General features: G+C 36.9%; 1 protein-coding gene across 35 annotated transcripts in view; it reads right to left on the reverse strand.

Moving 5' to 3' along the window:
• The window catches only part of C2CD5 (C2 calcium dependent domain containing 5), a 57,342-nt gene that overhangs the window by 26,887 nt on the left and 9,953 nt on the right, over window positions 1-20,502 (reverse strand). For 8 of the 35 annotated variants that reach the window (XR_012053615.1, XM_032746474.3, XM_030263830.4 and 5 more), the window contains exons 6-12: window positions 19,881-20,079; window positions 17,185-17,336; window positions 14,142-14,336; window positions 11,771-11,856; window positions 10,852-10,884; window positions 6,358-6,466; window positions 4,472-4,537 (exon numbers count right to left, since the gene is read on the reverse strand). Coding sequence is in view for 34 of the 35 variants with exons in the window: in XM_032746474.3 (XP_032602365.2) it covers window positions 4,472-4,537; window positions 6,358-6,466; window positions 10,852-10,884; window positions 11,771-11,856; window positions 14,142-14,336; window positions 17,185-17,336; window positions 19,881-20,079 (840 nt within the window). In the remaining variant the exon portion in view is untranslated. Of the gene's footprint in view, window positions 1-4,471; window positions 4,538-6,357; window positions 6,467-10,851; window positions 10,885-11,770; window positions 11,857-14,141; window positions 14,337-17,184; window positions 17,337-18,287; window positions 18,413-19,880; window positions 20,080-20,502 lie in introns of those variants that run through there. The other 27 variants (XM_032746476.3, XM_012569288.5, XM_041713638.2 and 24 more) reach the window with 14 other exon arrangements.

Consider the following 20,502-nt stretch of genomic DNA (forward strand, 5'->3'; position numbering starts at 1 on the left):
AAAAGCTGAAAAATACCACCCAGAAATTAGAAAACATTAAATATAGGAAGTAAATTTGCCTCTGGAAAATAATTTCCATGCATAAATATATGCCTTTGTTACTTCAGCTTTTAGGGATTATTTCAGTCACTCATCCTAGAATGGTGACTCAGCAGGTAATAAAGAAACTATTTATTCTATTTTGTGTCTCTGTTGCCTTGTCACCTTGGCACAATAAATACAACCTACTTTAAAACATGGGCAATCTTCAAAGAAAAGCTTCAGACGACTACAACAAAGGGGCTGGGGACCCTATGCTGTAACAAGACAGGGCTTTCTAAACCACTTTTTATCTATTTCATTGCTGCAGGAAGGGGATGGCATTAGTTGGTATGAAATGACATTGTCTCTGAATTTCCTATTCCTTGTCTGCACTCCTCAGGAAGGAAGAACCTCTGCATTCATTATTTCTATGCACTCACAACTGTTTATTCTGTTTTAAGACAAACTAGGTAGACGACTCTCTGAACTTCTGGATGCAAGGAGACTTGAAAAGAAAATTTCTTGTGCCTTGTATTTGTTATCCATTGACATTTATCAGTTATTCCTGCAATCCTGTTACAATCAGTCAGAAGTTGTGTTCTCTGCCTGTATACCTTCCTACAAAACCTCTACAGACATTTCACAAGGTCCTGTTTAGCTGTAATTATGCAGCAGTTAGGAAGGTGCTGGCTCAACCAGAATCATTCTGGCTCTCTTCTAACAGTAACACATTTTGAGCCAGGCAGATCGTTCTACAACTGTGTGTTTGCAACCACAGAAGCAAATATCAGAAGGCTGGAAAAACTCAATGCAATCCATGAAGGAAATTTTATGAAGACAATACTTTTAGTCAAGCCCTGTATTTTGAAATTAGGACAGGTTATGTGCAAAAATACAATTTTTGGCAGACAAAGGTTCTCTCTCTTGTGTACTATCAGTTCAAAACCAAAGTGTAGTTGTGCAATAAGCAATGGCTTTTTTGGAGCACTTGTACAAAGAGAAGTTTATATTGGCTTTCACACCATTAACCAGAATTTAGGGAGAGTTTCAAAGCAGTATGAACAGGTGAAATAGCATTACTTAGGTAGGCAAAGAATTCTAAACAAGGATTTGAAATGCCAAGTTTATTCATGCATCTCTAGCAGAACATGTGAATGCTGTTCTGTGCTCAGTGACAGTGACCACCCTTTCTTCACAAATACCTACTTAGAACTCTCAAAAAAAAAAAAAAAGCACAGTCCCAATGAAAATTATTTCATTACCATAAGGGTGTATCTGCTTCCAGAAATAATATTCAAACACAATTCACATTAACATAGAAATAACTTGGGAACATTCATTCTGCTGGAAAAGCTGCAGAAAACTGGAATCAATTATTATTGGAGAATATCACACCCCTCGTTCTTTCCAGAAAAAACCTCTGACAACTGCCTGAACCTCCCATTTTCATTCAACACACACTGATGGACAAGAAGCCAACCTGGAAATTCTCCAAGAAAAGGTAAGAGGTCAAGGTTAAAATGTTGGGGTTTTTACTACTTGATCTAAAGGATAACCACATCAGACACCAACAGGCACATTCTGACATTTCCTACTGAGTTTCTGCAACTGGGCCACACTTACACCCCAGAAAGCAGCATGAAATGTAATTTGCACGTTCTCTGTATTTCTGTGGAAGAAAAACATTCAGTTACAGAGATAAAACATAGCCAAACTTTCCTCTTCCATTTCCTCATTTGAAAAACTATGGAGAATTTCACACTCCAACAGCAAGACTGGATATTGCACAGGGAGCTCGGGAGATGTTTAGGAAGTTTTTAACCATCTTTTATCTTTCTATATTTCTGACTGCTGGAGCTGAAGATGCACTGCTGGAGCAGCTTCCTGAATGAGGAGTTTAAAATTTAATTATGTGAGAAACGATATATTGGTGTTATGAAACAGCCATATGGAAAAGCAGCCTCTAGTAAGCAAGTTCTTCACTGCCTACCTTTGTACTCTGTGTTTAAAACCTCAGTGCCAGGCTTTTAACAAATATCCAGCCTTCTGGATTGAGGACTCCTTGCATGTTTTTATCCTTAGAGCAGAATGTCTCTTAGAAATGTAGAGGAGAATGTCTCATTCTTTCTCAGAGACAGCACCAGAGGCTATCTTCCACTGCATTATGTGCCCTCTTTTTTATGAATTTTTGCTCAACTCCCTACTTTCATTTTGCAAATTCATCTTCATATCCACCTAGTTGTATTTTACAAACATTTAAACAATTTTTCACTGAACTATACTCAATTCCCAGAAATTTAAGCAGCTTCTTTTCCATTCATGAAATAGTCAGTCTTACTTCCACATTTGGTTTTCAAGCACCTTCAAATCTCTGACGTTGCCCTACCACTGGATGCTCCTGTTGTATCTTACACACAATTAAACCATTCGCAAGACCAAAAAAAAAAAAAAATCCTTCTGCACTACACAGTTACAAAGCCAGGTGAAATGAAGCCTGAATATTTTCCAAAAGGAAAACAATTTCAGCCCACTTATGGCTGTGGTGACATTCTCTGCCCAGCAGCACACCTAGCACTGCAAATCCCCATCCATAGTTCCAGAACAGGAACATAACCTGCTCAGTCCCAGAGCAGCGGGGTTAACCAGCTCTCCTGCAGACCTACTGACACACCAAGGCTACAGAAACACAGCAGCTCTCAGGGAGGGGTTAGCTCCACACTTACTCCTTGGTTTAGACCTCTCTCCCCCAGCCAACACCTTCAGGTAAAAGCACCTCTGGGTAAAATGTTTTATATACATATATATGTACCTTCATTTTCCTCTAATCTCTAAAAAATTTATAAAACAGTTTTAGATATTCTGTCCAGAACTGAATTCCTGACATAGACTTTGCTTCCTAATCTTACATGGTGGATCACTTCCTAGCCTAGTTCAAGGCATGTTCAGTATCTGTACATAAACTCATTTACTCCATTATTCTAATAAGATTCTTTCAATAAAAACATCCTACTAAACAACCTGGAAAAAGCAACAATGAATTCCAACTTTTCAAGGTCATACACAATATACAAAAATTTCAACACATTTTTAACACCTTGGATCACACTATGCCATACCAATCACAGACCTGAGAATTTTGTAATATTCTTTTCATACTGAAAGTTAATTTTAAAGGATTATCACTTTAGAACAAGCACAGAAAACCAACAAAATCAGAAAAGCTCATAATCATAAGATTAAAGGATGCTTACTGTGAAAGGAACACTAAAAATGACCCAATAGTTCTAAGTTCTCCCTACTTTTGTACAATTTGCAAATGAAAAATGTCTGGTTTGTACTAACTGCAGATTTAAACTGAATTTTAGAGCATGATACAGAGCTGCATGGCCATAGTGAATTATCAAGAAGGAAAGCTTCTGGGGCTAACAAGCCCTCAGAGGTCACCTTTGTGCCTCTTTATGGTGCCAGGTTTATAAACACCAAAGTTTGACAAGGTCTGCTGGCCTGGATGCTCTATGTAGGGAAGTCATGCCTGCCTCTCCTCCACAGCATGTAATCTTTCCACAGGGAAAACATGACAGAGAGAATCTTTACTTCATCTAGACTGCACCAACTCATCCACTCCTTCCACAGCTGTATAAGGAAGTTACACACTTTGATTACTAAAACTGCATTAGAAAAATAAGAATATTGGAGCTTTTTTCAAGCTGGGTAATGAAGTGATTAAAAAGTTCAAATAATTATGTTTTAAGTCCTGTAACTGGCTGCATTTTACAATACAAGATTTATGAACCAACAAATCCTGGGCTATCCATAGTATCCTTCTCTTTAAACTGATAGTTCTCTATTTTTCTTGGATAATTTTTATATCTATTATTATCTATAATACAACTATTATTTTAGAGCTAGTATTAAGAACAAACACATGCACTGATTTCCTGAAATTAACAGGAGGAAAGCCTTTGTTGAAGAAAGTGCAAGCCCATGCAAAACAAGAAAACTAAGCAACAATCCCCCTAAATCAAACCAATAGGCCAAAATAAACACCCAAAAACCCATTACACACAAAAAACCCCCAAACCAAACAACAAAAGAAAAAAAATCACACCTGACATGATCCCAGCTATGTAAGGAAGAATCCATTCTCTTATCCTAAATGACTTCCTTCATGACTGCTGAGCTGAAGGTGACTACTAAACAAACATCTGAATATTCAGCTTTCCAGATTGGTATTAAATTACTCTTAGCAATACTATTTTATACTAAAGCAATGTTTTGTAATTTTAAAGAAAGTCTTTAACAACATGAAAACGTGACATTTAGGTATTTAATGATTAAATAGATTTAAATTTGAAGCATTAACCTAAATATCCTAGAGCATTTCTAATAACTTCACTGAGCTGCCATAATTTCTGTCAGCATATGTAGTACTGAATGACTAATAAAATACCTGAATTGAAACTATTCCAGTCTAGCAGTTTGTATGATCTTGTGTTACCCATTATTCCGACAAAGGCTGAGTTCAAAACAGCAAATTAGTAGATCAGTTATAGAAGCAGAATAGTGAAAAAACTACCAACAAGAACACAATTGACAACATCACTCCACAGGAACTGGAAAGACACAGACAGCAGAGTTAATAAGAGGCTGAAATAGAAAGGGAAAAGGAGCATGCTATAGCAATCTGGCACTAGGTGACCAAAGTGGACAGTATATGGCAGGTTTGTCTTACTGGCAAGTTCTTAATCCACCTTCAAATGTTCTCTCCTCTTCCACGTTTTCCTGATTCATTAATTTGCCAATTTGCTTCCTTTAATATTTTACAGACTTATTTGACTCAAATGCTTCACAATCATAACCATATCAGAATTTTTTCCTACTCCTCCACCTTCCCTCCCACAGCCATGTGCTTTCATTCCCCGTTTTGTTCCCACTATTTTACAATGCGAGTTCCAAGGATCATGCACTTTACATTCACTTGTCAGGAGCAATCTGCAAGTCTCACAGAAACACTGCAGCTGTGCAAACACACATCTCTGTCTTGCCTTATGTCTTATTCTGCTTCCAGTCAGCTGGTAAAAATTAAGGAGTGCATAATGCAAGAAATTAATTTTTAAAACCTCTGAGAAAAATTGATTTTTTTAATATTCTGTCTTATATTTATCACAGTAAATTTTGCACATAACAGACCTGTATCAGAAATCTGTTGATAATACAGAATACTAAAATAACTTCGTGGGAAAGAAAAACTCACATATTAATTATATTTGACATTTCTTTTAATTTTCTGTTCACTGTGTAAATAGATCTTAGAATAGGAAAATGAAAAAGCAACAATTGTGTACTAATATACTTGAAAAAAATCCCTTAAAATACAAGGATCTTATTCAAACTAAGTCTTGGATTTAACTTCTTGTTGCCGGTTTACTGAACCTTTAGATCAGCAACAATCTGATCTACCTGCCTGGAGAATTGCCTGCCTTGGGCCATAGGAAGAAAAGGATTTGTTTTTTGTACTTGTTTTTAAGGATGCATTTGGATAAACTTATTTTATTACTCCTGACTAGTGCATGCAAAACCACTACAGGTGCTATTTTTACTCTCCTCTGCATTTTTAAGTGCACTGTCAACTCCAATCTTTGCAAAGCATTCCTCATCTGGTCTCAATGACTAAACCAACCAAGTCTTCAGAGTCAAGAGTCACTCAGGTGTAACATTAGAACTAGGACATGCAAACCACACGCGTTCTTGTGCTGGGGTTCCCAGGAAAATAAGAAAAATCACAAGGTACTGTTCAGTAAAGGTTTTTAAGAACAGAAACAAAGCTGTAACAGTTAAACACCATGTTGTGAGCTGTAGCCATTAGTCCTTAAAGATTTCAAGGAGCTGAAAATGGGAAAACATTCATAGTTAAGGTCAAGCATTTAATCTCATTTTTGTTTGAACGAAAAAACTTGCATCAAGTTTCAATCGCAAAAAGCTTCAAAAAATTAATTAACCCCTCAATAATTCAAAGCTAGTTTTCAGTACAAAGTTACTGACTCAAACTGTTTTTATTACTAGCTTAATTTGCCAAAACGTTTCTCACTAAAACCGCAGCCTTGGAGTGACCCATATTCCAAGCCTCGCTGCCTGTCTGCACTGCAGGGCTTTTGCCGTGCATGGCTAGAACGGGTCTGCCTCTCCTCAGGGCCTGCTGGCACCAAGGCTGGCAGGCAGGACCGTGCCAGGCCTTCCAGTGCCAGGCGCTCCCGTGCCAGGCAGGGCTCCCGTGCCAGGCAGGGCTCCCGTGCCAGGCAGGGCTCCCGTGCCAGGCAGGGCTCCCCGCTGACCTACCAGGATTGTGGATGCGATCCAGCAGCTTCACCGAGCGCGCGCTGACGACGCCCCCGACGTGGAGCAGGAAGCCTGGCGGGAAGGTGGTGAGGGTGAAGAACGGGAATTCCTGTTGGCATTAAAAACAACCACTAAAGCACCACTGCAGGCCCTGCTGGGCGCAGTCAGCATGCAGCGAGCTGCTGGCTCCCCCAAAACAGAGTCTCCTGAGCCCCTCCCACCCTCAGGGACCCGCCGGATCACAGATGCACACCTTCTACACACTGAAAGAATACTTTTCCCCCACAGAGCTGTTTCTCAGCACAACAGAGATAAATAATCAAAACTTTAGAGATTAACAAAATCTCTATTGATCCGCTTTTACCATGGCTGCTAAACGCCAGAATTCTTCTTTTGTTAGCTGATAAAAAGTAAGTGTTTTTCTCCATTTTTAGGTGTTTTTGTCACAACTGACTGCAGTTTGATTCTAAAGCACAAAATGAAACAAACTGTAGTCCTGCAAGAATGAGGACTGTCTTATTGCAGGAAAAAATACCTAAAAAATATCAAAGGACTGCTCTGCTCATGAGCTCTAAATATAACAAGTAAATATACATCTTTTAAAACAAAGCATAGGTCTTGAAACAAAATTGTAAGTCCTTAAAACTAAGATAATTCACTTCCAGTTCATAAGTAAAATGAAGAGTTAACTTTCAGTAACTACTCCAGCTTTTAATTCATAAAAGGGGCAAAGTAAAAATGGCAATTTTTCAAGACACATATGATGAAATTGAAATAAAAGTCATATTCAAAGAAGGTGAGCACAAAACTAGATTTTAATTGCTCCAGAGACATTCTGTGATATGTCTAATATATAGATAATAGCACACTTATGGGGGAAAGGCAATAATTCATGTTCAGCAATTCCAAATGCAGAAAGCAAAAAAAAAAAAAAAAAAAGAGAAAAATCATGCAGTCATGTTTTATATAATCGTAACTGATTAAATATGAGAGAAAGTACAGGATAGGTTCCTTTCTCACATAGTTGGAAACAATACAATTCAACGAGCTTCTGCCTGAAGAGCACACATGCTGCAGATACAGCAAGGATCAGGTTCTTCCAGCAATACATGGTATGAAAAGTCGTCTTAAACTAAAATCCAATGTAGGTTTAAAAATTAATACTTCAGGATTCTTGCCACCCTTCTTATAGGAACTCTTAAAACTTTTTAAAGGTCCTACAAACTTCAAGTTTTCTGGATTTTCATTTGGCTTAAACTTCCAAAATTAAGAGGCAAACTTTGAAATCAGCAACCATAGTATCAATAACCAGAAGAAGAAGAAAACCAATCCAAAAAGCCAAACCCTGCAGTTTTGCTTTATGATGCAATTAAAAAGTAGGAGATCTCACCCCAGGATTCTTCAAACCTACTTGACTGAGTCTGGGTCAGGACCTGCAGTGCTGGAGACTGGGTCTCCAGGAGCAGAGATGGATTCTAGAGAGGGATGCAGTGAAGATTCCTCCTGAAAGTTCTAACAGATTGCCTTGCAAAGTGCCTTGCAAGTTATCAGAATAGTCAAAATACTCAAAATACTTGCTTTCCCAGGACTGCAGAAATCAATAAAGGAGTTTTCTGAGTATGCCACCTATATGAAATGCCACTAAGCCTTTACTATGTTTACATTCTATATATACACACACTCACATCAACACTAGGCTGAAGCAGTATGGAGTGAGCAAAGTAAACAATATTCTATACTTTAAAGCTTGAGCAAATCCAATGGTTGTTAATCTACATGGAATTCTGAAGTTTTTCCACTCTCTGCTCCTTTCCGTAAGGCTGTGTACTGTAAGCAATTTTAACACATTCACACCTCCAGTTTGTGGGATTCCCTACACTAGAAACCAGGAGTAAAAGTTCAAATAACAACTTGGTTTTATCTCAATAAATATATCAATACCCCCAAGCCTGTATTATGACACATGATATCTCTATCATACTCTATCAGTTAACTTGAGACACAGACAAATCTGGGTAACAGACTCACTGAACCATTCTGACACAACTCTATCAACAATCTCTCCTTCATTCTGACACAGATGGAACTCCATCACTTCCTATGAAGACTTTTTTTTTATTTTTCTATTTAATTTATAGAGTTTTTTAAAATTTATTATTATATTACTCAAATACAAGTTCCAACCTCAATTACATGTTGTAAACTGTAGTAGTTCAAAATTTTAAATCTCCATTTTTTTCTGGGAAAACAGAGATTTCAGGGAAAACCAGATGTCGTTCCCATATTATAAATCCCCTCTATTACTGCCATTTGCAAAGGACTCCTTTACATCAAGGTGATGCAATCACAAAGTATTTCAGGATATCACAAACCAGGATGATTTCAAAGCTACAACTGAAGATGGTCAATCATATTACCAATACTAATTCACTACTCCGCAGTCATTGATTGCACAGACCGTGAAAGGAATTCACTTGTAATCCTCGTAACTACATACAGATTTTATAGCTAGTGTTTGGAGCAAGTTTGATAAGGTTACAATCAAATGCTCAAACACTCGCTTAATACAATGTTTAAAGATGTGTAAACACACACATGTATTGCCAGTGCTCTTTATTCAGCCCATGTCATTCCCAGGCACACAGAACAGCCAAGCAGCATATGGAGCAAGGCTGCACACACCCTGGTGTCAGTGCCAGCTGAAGCAGCTCTCTGCTTCCCTTCCAGCCACTCATTCCCATCCCTGTGCCTCTCCCTAGGCAATGCTCACGTGTGCTCACAGAGCCTTTGGGGCTAGACCAGAGCTCCACACCCAGGTACTGCTCATTTCCTGGTGAATTATTTTTATTCTGAGCACATTAACTGAGCCACCCCACAAAGTGGCCAGACAACCTTTACAGCTTTTCTCGACCTGACCTGAGGGGATGGGTGGCTAAGAAGTCACTGGAAAGAAAAGACGCTCAAGTCAGGATTTCAGCCAAACCAATCTCCCAGAGAACTGCACTCTAACACAAAAGATTTCCTGCAGTGCCCTTCAGAGATGAAGGCCAACAGATCCCCATTTTGAAAAGGCAGCAGAAGAGATCTCTCAAGCACTTGCAGAATGTAAAAACAGGAAGAAAACAGAAATTGTCCAAGTGGAAGTAAGAGACACAAAATACCACTGGCAGCAGCTTTGGCCACTTCTACAAAAATATAGGCTATTTTTAGGAGTAAGATAACCTCCAATTTTCCTACTGATGGAAATGCAGCATGTATTTTTTTAGTTACAAATATATAGAAAGACAGCTGCGCTACAGTTACTGTTGCTATCTACAGATGTCCAGGAAATTGCTAGCAGTAATTAATGTACAATGTATCATGTACCTGAGTTTTCCACAGCTGTATTTTCTACGGGTTTCTTTTCAGGGAAGAAATTGAGGAATATTACCCTTCTAACCAACTCTGTTCAGTTTGCAGTTAGGGTTATTTAATTAATACACTAAAACCAAATTTGGTTAAAAAAAGCTGTTGAGACATGCAACTAAATCAAATTATTTTGAGACACTCTAGCATTATCATACACCAGAATAATCTAAGACTCAAAATAACTATTTGAGCAACCTGGTCTCATGGAATGTGTCCCTGCCCAAGGCAGGGTGGTTGGAATAAGATGACCATTAACGTCCCTTAAACTCAAGGAAGATTCTGGGATCTTATGATATATCTAATATGTGTAAAACTGCACTATACACACTGAATTTATTCTTGGTTTTCCCAAATACTCACTATCCTAATCCAGACAAGTAGAGTGCACTGTTTATGTGTGTAATACTAAAACAGACAAAATAACTTATAGATGTTATTCATTCCAGGTAACCAAAAGATGTGACACCACAGAGAAACCACATCCAATATGAAATTTTCAGAAGACAGAATGAACATATTTTTTTATCAATTAACTGTCCACATGCTTTGCTGCTACATCATAATCATCATCAATAACAGACTCAGAAACAGACACGTCTCCACCCCATTTTACAGTATCTTTTTTCTACTAGACAATATACAGACCTTATCAAAATAATGCCCAAATAATGCAAGCTCTAAAAATACATTAAGGGCTCTTAATTTACTTTATTGTCTTTAAAAAGCTTCCTAAGGAAATAAAAAGATCAGCCACTGAACATCTGAAATGCTAGTAAAATCAAAGGTAAACAGAAAAAAGGCTTGTTTTAAAGCATTCCTTCAGCCAAATTAAAAAATTAAAAGCCAAAAGCCATGGATTTGTACTCATACCTAAACTAAAATGTTAACTGAAATGTATCAACATGCAAAATACACCAATTTTAAAAAATGCTCTTAAAACCAACAAATTTAGAAAATTCTGCATAAACAAAATCACAAAGAAATCTGCAAAGCCTCCCAAAAAAAAAAAAAAAAATCTTTCATAAACTGCTTTTGAAGTCCCCAATACAAGAAGGGCTGAGAGAGCCACGCAGTGTTTGAACATACCCGCCTGGTACAGAACCTACGGGGCGATCCTCCCTGAGCCACGGAACACAGAAAACAGAAGAGAATCATCCACTTACTCCAGACAGCAGCTCCCCTCTCAGCTTGCACACCTGCAAGTGACTTTGTTCCCAACTAACATACATGCTCCTATGGCATTGGTTGAGGTAGTCAGAAATTGCAATAAATTTAGTTCTGAGTATGAATATACTCCCATTTCTTCCTTCAAGACACCTTATTATCAACATTTTGATCAAAGCAGTATATAATTTATAAAAAAAGTTGTAATTACTCATTCCAAATGTAAACAATTGATTAAAAACTCTGTTTCATCATATAGTCTATTCAGTATAACGAGAGATTGGCATTTTTAGTCCAATAGAGGAAAAGTTTAAATCTATCTATGCCTTTTCCTGCTTGGCAAGTAGTTCAGTTTCAAGTTCCCAATTAAAGGCTACCTTCTGCTCCATGAAATGGGGTGCAAGGTATCAACTCCATTCCCAAAACCTGAAACTCTTCCCAAACCCAAATGGGATTTTCACCTTGTTTAGAGCTATGCCAATGTTTCTGAATTTGGCTTCTGTAAAAACTTTAACATTATGTCTTTACTCAAGTGTTAAACTTAACATATATCAGTACCTTTCAGAGACCACACAATAGTAATTCCTCCTATAACTTCTTAATACCACTGGAATTACTTGAGTGCTGTGCACAGTTAATTGCTCCACTTTTCCCAGTGCTTTAGTAATATATCAATATTTAAATAATTTGTGTATAAAAGGGCTATTAAACAGTCAACACTTGTACTAAGTTCAGACCTAAAATTACATCTTTTCAAACAGAAAGTAACAGCAAACATTAACTTACTGCAAGACAAATTTTCACTTTAGTAGACCAGAAAAAGAAGTATAAAATGCCTTACCCTTTGTTCCAGAGCTGACTGAGTCTGTTGTCTTAAAAGAGTTTTAAATGGCCCCCCTTCTTTTCCAGCACTCCCACTGCCCATTCCTGAAGAATATCAGTACAAATGACATTCAAAAAACATATATTATAATTTGTAATCAAAGGGTGATTTCAAAATAGATAAAAATTAGTCATTGAAAACACTCCAATTATCCCCATAGTTTTAATTTTTAAGGAAAAAAAAAAAAAGCATCAGAAACTGAATTTTGGTTTGAGGGTTGTCCTAGGTTTTCCTTTTCATGCAACTAGCAGTGATTTTATAGTATTTTAACAAACCCTCCCAATCTAAGATTTGTTTCCTGCTGTTAACCTGAATTAAAATCAACTCTAAAATATAAAAACTTAGAGATGGGGATTTAAAATTCTTTCCTACGACATATAACTTTTTATTTTCTTGTTATGATTTTTTGCCTAGGATTTATAGATTTACTTTTCACATAAAGTTTTTCCATAACCAGATTATCTGCCCTTATAAAAAAGAGTCTCTCTGTAAGACTAATCTATAGCTGTGTACCTCTCACAATATTTTTATTTAATAGAAGTCATAAAAATCTGGTTTTCGGAGAGTTTCAGATAAGTAAATCACCTTTCCTAACTACAAGTAGGAGACGGTACACATAATTACAGCAGCAGTTACATAATGCATGATTTGGAACAAGAAGAAAATACAAAGGCAATGCATATCCTTTGATTTGAATATAAACTCTGAAAAAAATTACAAATTATTTTACACTATGAAATACTCGCTCATCTGATTCATTCAAATAAGCTACTACTTATTTGGGGCTACTACTGCTCAGCATTTAAAACTACACTTATTTGATTACTATATCAGCACACACATAACCTGTAGATTTACACAAGATAAACCCCAGTTTTGCATAACATGATATTTCTCTCTTTGCTCCTTTCAGAGTTTTACCTCCCGCCCTCCCCCCTGACCACAGGAGTTTTTGTGCAGAGAAAAGTGATCAGGTACATGAATATCTTTGCTGGTCCCCTAGACAGGGCGTGCTGAGATGCAGGTTATGTGTCTGACAGCGACCTGGGGCTCTCTGCTCACAGATCACTCCATGCCAAAATTGTGCTTTTCGTAAAGTAAACACAGTGCTAGCGAACAGATTTCTTTGGTAATATGTCATGCCTAAAAACACACTCTCATTGCTATTCCTTATGTCTAAAGCCACCAGGGCTAGCATGACAAAGCAAAAATAAGCCCCTAAGCAGCAGAGGAAAGCAGAGCGTAAAGAACAAAAAGGTGTCAGGAGCAGGATGAAATACAAACACCACAGTGCAAACAGTTAGAAATGAAGCCAAGATTTTCTTTTCCTGAATTTGTAACTAATTCAACATAATACTTCCTTGTAAGTTTCCTTTTTCTTCTGATCAAGAATCTGATATGGATGAACAAGAATGTAAATATACATCGAAGTGCAGTTGTTTCTACCAAAGACTGGGAGATCTAGAAATAATAACCTAAGACTTAATAATATATGTAAATTCATTCCTAACTTCATTCATTCATTTTCAAGAGTTACTAAGCTACCATTACCAAGTAATTAGACATAAAACCACTACAATTTTCAATGAGTATTTTTAGCTGTTCTTGGATAAGGAAACAAAACTATTAGTATCTGTATAGTCCCATCAAACAAGATTAAATTGCTTTTACTATTTAGCATTGATTCTAAACATCACTGTCAGGGACTATACAATATTAAATACAGACAAACATATCATAAATACTACACATGAAACAAACTCAAAAATTACAAACTAACCAAAAGAGTTTCTACAAAAAAAGTGAAGTAATATCAACAACTATTTAATTGAAATCTATAAAAATAATCCATGTCAGTGAAATGAAAAAGTGGGCAGTAAAAACAAAAAGCATGGGCTTTGTTTAAAAGGTTAAATTAAAAAGCAGTGTTGGTAGCATCTGACAACTATTATTTTAGCAAATTATGAATGAATTCACGAGCAAGTGCAATGAGCAGCTGCTGCATGCAAAATGCAGGAGCAACAAAGTGAAGAGAATGTGTGGGATCACAAATAAAGTAAATTATTTCAGTCCAATTAGCAAAGGATGTTTTTCAAGGGTAAAGAAGTAATTCTGTAGCATAAATGACATTGTTTCAAATCCTCTAAGAAATTCTGAAGGTGTTTCAAGCTTCTGGGGCAGAGGTGAGAAATGGAATGCATAGTCATGTAGCCAGCAGTTTTCAGAGGCTATCTGAGCAAACCCAGGGTTAGAGAAGCATTTGAATGTTAATCAAATAACAACATTTCCTTAAAAGTTTGTTTAAAAGGCCATAATAGATAGATCCTACCAGAAGCAGCCAGAAGCAGCTCTTCAGTGAAAGAAACACTTTTCCTCAGAACAACTGGGCTGACATGGCTAGAGTGTAGAGGTTTAATGCTAGACCCCGAGAGGAGGAGACAGGACTTTTTAAGATGTGGGAAATCACAAGAGAGTGTAGGGGAGCTGGGAAACAGGAAAATCCTAGGTCCCTGTGGGGAAGGTGCTGTGGAGGAAAGTAGTAGAGACAAAGATGTAGATTCAGAAGATGACTAAAGAAATGGACAAAAGAAATGAAAATGAAGCATTTTTGTTTTCTCTAAATGAATCAACACTTAATGCAAATTATTTCTTGACATACAAACAAATGGAATGACAATACAGCTCCACAACGTACATGAGAAGCGTGTTTTTAAAAATCATTACTTGATTAACTTAATTTTGAAATTAATTTTTTAGAGACATGGTAATTAAACATTTTAAATGTCAATCAAAATTTGATAGCAAATAGTATGGAGTAAAACCCAAACAACAGTCTTTGCACACACTTAATCTGATTACTTGTATTATCTCTGTAGAAAAAGTTATTTTCCAAAGAGGTCATGGATTCGTTTTATGGTTTTCTAGAGTAATAAATCTTGTAGAATTCTAAGTTCCCATCAAGTAAAGGAGTTCCCACCTTCTCCATTTCCTCCAAACATATGCTATGGCACATCAGAATGTATTCTGATTAAAAAACATCATGCTTTTTGTCAGCCTGATTCTGTTCATTTGCGGTGGCAAAAAATATATCCCTACTCCCAGAATTCTAACTCCAACCCCAAATTCAGCCAATGTATTTACAGATAAGAATGGATAACACAACACAGTTGTATTTCACAGAAGACAGCAAGGCAATATTCTCCAGATTTGGAGCTATTGAAAATATGATGCTTAAGCAGATCCAAGTTTCATCTCCAGCGTTTTGTTACTCATACTGGGAAATTGTGGTATCTGCACTGTTTCTCCAGGTTAATCTCCCTCTCAGACACGTCAGCACACTAACTACCTGACTGAGAAATAAGGAAGAATACAATGTACTGCAGAAATAGCAGAAAATAATTCTTTTTTCACATCAGCCAATCTGAGTAATGGGTATCTCGAATCTGATAATGTTTGATATATCACATGAGAAGTCTAAATTTCTTTACCTTTGTTTAACTACTAAGATCACCAACTTACACACTGAGATATTTGAACTAGTTAACAGCCTTGGGAAATAAAAAGAGAGGTCTAAGCATATACAGTAACTGTTAAGAACAACATACTAATTTAGTATGGCATGGAAGTGTCTTCTGCATATCATCAAATTTTGGGTAAAAGTAAAACAAATTACTCATGAGGTGTTGTCCTTTTAACCTACTAAGATCCAAAATTGAGTTTGTCATAGCAAGATACAGCATGTTTAAATGTAACTAGAATTTCCTCTTTGGACAAGCTTCAGTAGCAGAGTTAAAAGCTGACAAAAAGACAGTGCCAATAAGCAAAACTATGTCCACAGTTTGCTTTAATACTAGAAAAATAGCTAAAAAATATCTTTACATACTTGAAAAATCCCAACAAATAAGAGGCACCAATGACAATCTGTTTCAGTTCTGAAGGAACTGACTAAAGACAACAGGATTTATCCACCTAACTAATATTGCCAGGAAATACATAATGCTGCTGCTTTAAAACCTAACACGTTCACAGTGAGTTGCCACATGCCTAAATTTACAACACTTACATCTAGAAAGTTGATCATCTAGGTTACATTTAAATCCTTACATGACACCATCTTTACCATGGAAAATCTGATCAAAAGAAACAGGTTTTCAAATATTCTGTAAGCCAAACACCTGAATTTGGGGTGCTCATAAGTAATAAGCATCCAATTCTATCTGTATGTCCTTTAAATGAGTGACCACCATAGGTTACCCAGAGGACAGATATCCTTGAAAAAGGACAAAAATTAAAGTGTGCTTTTTTGCTTGTTTGTTTTAAAAATGGGAGAGAGAAGACAGCAATAAGAAAGACAGCTTGCTAAATGGGAATATTTTTAACACATCTAGGGAATAAACTGCATGAAATATTTAATACAACTCCATTTGAATCCAATATTCAATTTATCTGCTAGGAAAAATTCTTGAAAGGAGTGCTATCAAGTAAAGCTGAATCAACTACCTTTACATGCTTAAAATTTGACTAATTCAATGGAGCCATGAATGTTCTGGGCTTCAAACACCACAATTTAAAACACCATTTAAAAACCAACTACACTTCTACAAACAATTCTACAAAATACCTTGCCCTATGGTAGCAAAATTCACAGCATTGGTCATATAAAAAAAAAAAACATACAGGAATTCTTTGAGTTTTGCTGACATCAATACTGACATGATTCTAACCACAGACTAAAAAATAAGAAGGGAGGAAAAAACAAGTTGAAAAAATTATGATAAAGCAATGGAAAAAGAAAAATGTTTTTTGAAGATGGCTGGATTACTTCTATGTAATTTAAGGTACTTTGAAAGTGTATACTGTGTATGTAAAGCTATTTCCATATACCAAGAGAATAAAAAGACAGTGGCTGCTACATTTCTAGTTTTGAATTTGCAAAAGGGAGTTCAAAATTAGATAAACGTAGGCAGTAAACTTAGGGCACAACAGAGTAGGCTTGAAGATTACATAGTTTTAGTAACACCATCCTTAACATATTGTGGTGATAAATACACTCCTAAGATCTATGATATGAAATGGAGGAAATAAGGAAAAGGCAATTACTTAGGACTCCCTTAATGCTCTGAGATGTTTTATTTTGACTTGAATACAGTTGTGTTACAAAAGTAATTTTCAAGTTATCCCAGACAGTGGAAACAAAGGCAGGATTGAAATTTTGACCCTGCAGAAACCCTTTAGAGCCTGATGTGTGCTGTGTGAGGTCTCCAATTTTCACATCATTTTGATAACTTAAATGCCAAAACGCAAAAAGGGGTTGAGTGAAAATATAAAAAGAGAAACACAACTTAAACAAAAAGTGGGTGGAAGTGCCTTACCAGTTTTGGGTGTCAAACTCAAATCTGTGTCAGAAGAAGAGGACTGTCGACTGTAGGACTTGGAAGGTGAAAAGGAATAGGTTTGGTTTTTCAGAGGGGTGGAGGGTCCTGATGAATATGTATTGGGATTGGGATCTTCATTGAAAGGAATCCTGCCAGAAGAAGGTGGAAACATATTCAGTAATCCTGTGCCAAAGGACCTGGCTGACAGCAGCATGATCCAAACACCAGGATGGGACTGGGGCAGGGCCAGCAGCTATTCCTTAGGTGCGAGGCTGGGAATGAGGCCAGAGGCAAAGAAATGCTGTTTTACCCTCTCAGCATCCTACACAGAGATGCTCATCATCTACAATGAAACAATTAAGCCAAATGAAAGGCATGAGATGTGACAAAAAATTATATATATATATGCAAAATAAAAAAATTGAAAAGTTTATGGCTTAAAAATCTGGTCAAATACACAATGCTTTGAGTTAGTTTAATAAAGAAAAAATGATTTCAAATTACAGCTGTGTTTATACATATTGATACACTTATGTATATACACATATGCATTTTAAGGTAAAAAAAAGAAAAAAAGATATGTTTCCTTATCCTATAGCATCAGCAGCATGCCACAGCTAAAAACAGAGCAAAGAGGAGAATCTTTATGGGAACAACTCTATTGACAAACAGTTTATTTATGCACAGCTTGACTTACCTGCTCTCTAAAACCATCTCTTCCACAAATGGCACAGACCCTTCCTAGAACCATTTTAAAACCTACTGTATCTGAATTATGTTTGAAAGCAGTTACGAGCACAAATCAATGTTTCCCAGTTCCATCACCATACTTTTTTAGTTAATTTCACAGGAAGAGAGAGCATGTCAAAGCGAAGAGCGTGGCTTTGTGGAAGAGACTCCAAGGCATCTCCAAGAAACTATGGTGCATTTGCTTGAGCTGCAGCACCCGGGCTGCTTCTCCCTGCTGACAGAAGATGTGTCCACCAGGAAATGAGGGAAGGAAGACGGGTGGTACCTGCCTACCCTGCCTGCCTGCCCTTTGGGAGCACTGTGCCTGTGGGCTGCCTCTCCCCAGCTGTGGAGTGTGAGCAGTCTCGTACCAGTGTAGATGAGAGTGGGAACAGACACAGAGAAGTTCTGAGTGAGTCGTGAGCCAGTAGCAGTGTGAATTGGGCTGTTGTGGGTCGAGCGGCATCCATGGCTTGGCGGATGAACCAGCGGAGACCTGAGAGAGTTTGCAGCCAAGGTGGAAGAAAAGAAAACAATACATACAAACAGGTTGCAAAGTTATGTTATCAATGGTTTCAGGGAAGTTTAGATAGAGGAGATCTCTTACTCTAAGCAGACTCTAAGAATTTCAATTCCTAGCATGCAAGAGTCCAGATGAAATAAAAGGAGGGAAAGGAAGCGCTTAAGCACTTGCTTGTGACTGCATCATTGATTTTTGGCAACAGGCCATCAAGTTAGTAAAGCCAAGAATAAGAAGAATCAAATTAGTTGGTTTTGCTGCCTTAGAGAAACATTCCCATTTTTTGAACTGAGACAATATCCATCACTGAGTTGAACGTGGAGGTGGAATTTCCACATTTTGCTGCAGAGTGAAAGGCACTGGTTTATTTATGGGTGCTTTTTAAGTTGATAATTACCAGGTCTACCTTTTTTGCTTTTAAACACCATGCTGTTGTTCTATGCTGCACTGTATCTGGAAGTACTTTTAAAGGCAATTTTTTGAAATCAAGACAAGTCAAACAAGCTATGCCATGAAATAGAAACCAGTAATTTTTAAACGTCAGCTCATATTTGGCAAAATTTTGCAGTGCAATTGATGCCTGCACAACAAAAATGCCTCATATAGAGTCTATTGCAGTGACACAACAGTTCAAGTTGATGAAAATGGCTATTTCATTTAATGCATCTAGAAATACAGGATATGTAAAACACTTCTTTGTGCAGTTTTTTCCTTCTTGGATTGCTCTACCAAACAGAAAACAACTAATTTATCCATTCAAAAAAGGAGCAACAGCTGAAAGAAGACTGCAAGTATATTTCTATTAATTTGCATGCATATCAAAACATTGCATTCAAACTGTTTGGCGCTGCAGCATGTATGACCAAATCACAAAATTCTAATTCTCATCGTAAAAAGATCTCTCTGCAAGTTCACTGTCTACCTCTTTTGCCTTAGTCCTATTTGTTCCACATCAGTAAAAAGCAAAGCATACAATAAAAGATGGGGCCTCTCTGGGGTCATTGTCTAAATCACTGACAGAATAATCAGAATTGAAAATTTATCTTCTCTTACAGGCTTATAAATATTTAAACTTGAACCAAAGGTGTATTTGTGAGAGGTCCTCACAAAAATGTTCATTGCACAAACACAGCATCAAAAAAGAACTAAGTACACTTAAACTGGTGGATCACAAACCAAGGATATGTAGTACTGCTGCTACATAAATACAAAGAAAGTAATCTTAGTAAGAATTACCACTCCAGCTTCTACTGAAATAACAACTCATCCAACCTGAAATTTTTCAGAATTGTGGAATATAAAACTTATTGCAGACAAATAAAACTGTGAAAGAAAAACAAATTCTGGGGAAAAAAAGAAACCACACCGGTTATGAAAAACTGCATGAGTATGAAAGGAAGAGAAGTGAAACTTGTTTCCCTACAAGCTACTAATTCATACTTACTCCTTCATTTCTTTGGATGGGGAGTTACATGCAGGTAAAAATGCTGATGTGTTACTTAATTTATCCAACGTGCAGGCTGTTCCTATGGCTCTCACTACGAGTCCAGACTCTCCCTCCAAATCAAAACACTGCAAATAACCAACAACAGCATTTCCTCTCATTTCAAGAACCTTCAGGCCAATCTTCCTCTGCAATTCACCTACAAAACAAAAGGTAAAGAGCTCAGCGTTGCAGTGAATTTCTTCTATTCTCTTTTGTGGTCTTTGACTCAGCTTTTTGAGTGTGAACCAAGTCAGGAGAACAGGTAATCAACCCAATCCTACACAGCTAGGCCAAGGAGCCAGTCATAACTTGTCTCCTACAACATTGTGTGATACCAATCACTTAGAAAACTTTTTGCTTTTTTCTCCAAATCCATTCTGATTGCCAAAGCATTTCAGAGGTCTTTCCCACAAGCCTTTATTTCCAGTAGGCTTTTTTTTTTCCTTTTTTCTACTTATTCAGAGAGAGAGGTCAAGATGTGTTGTGGAACTCACGTGAGTTTCTAAATATTTCATATTTAATACCTCAATATTATAATAATACATATATAATAGTTCAAAACAATACAACATCTTTAAAA

The sequence above is a fragment of the Taeniopygia guttata genome, chromosome 1A, assembly GCF_048771995.1.
Source record: "Taeniopygia guttata chromosome 1A, bTaeGut7.mat, whole genome shotgun sequence".
NCBI lineage: Eukaryota > Metazoa > Chordata > Aves > Passeriformes > Estrildidae > Taeniopygia > Taeniopygia guttata.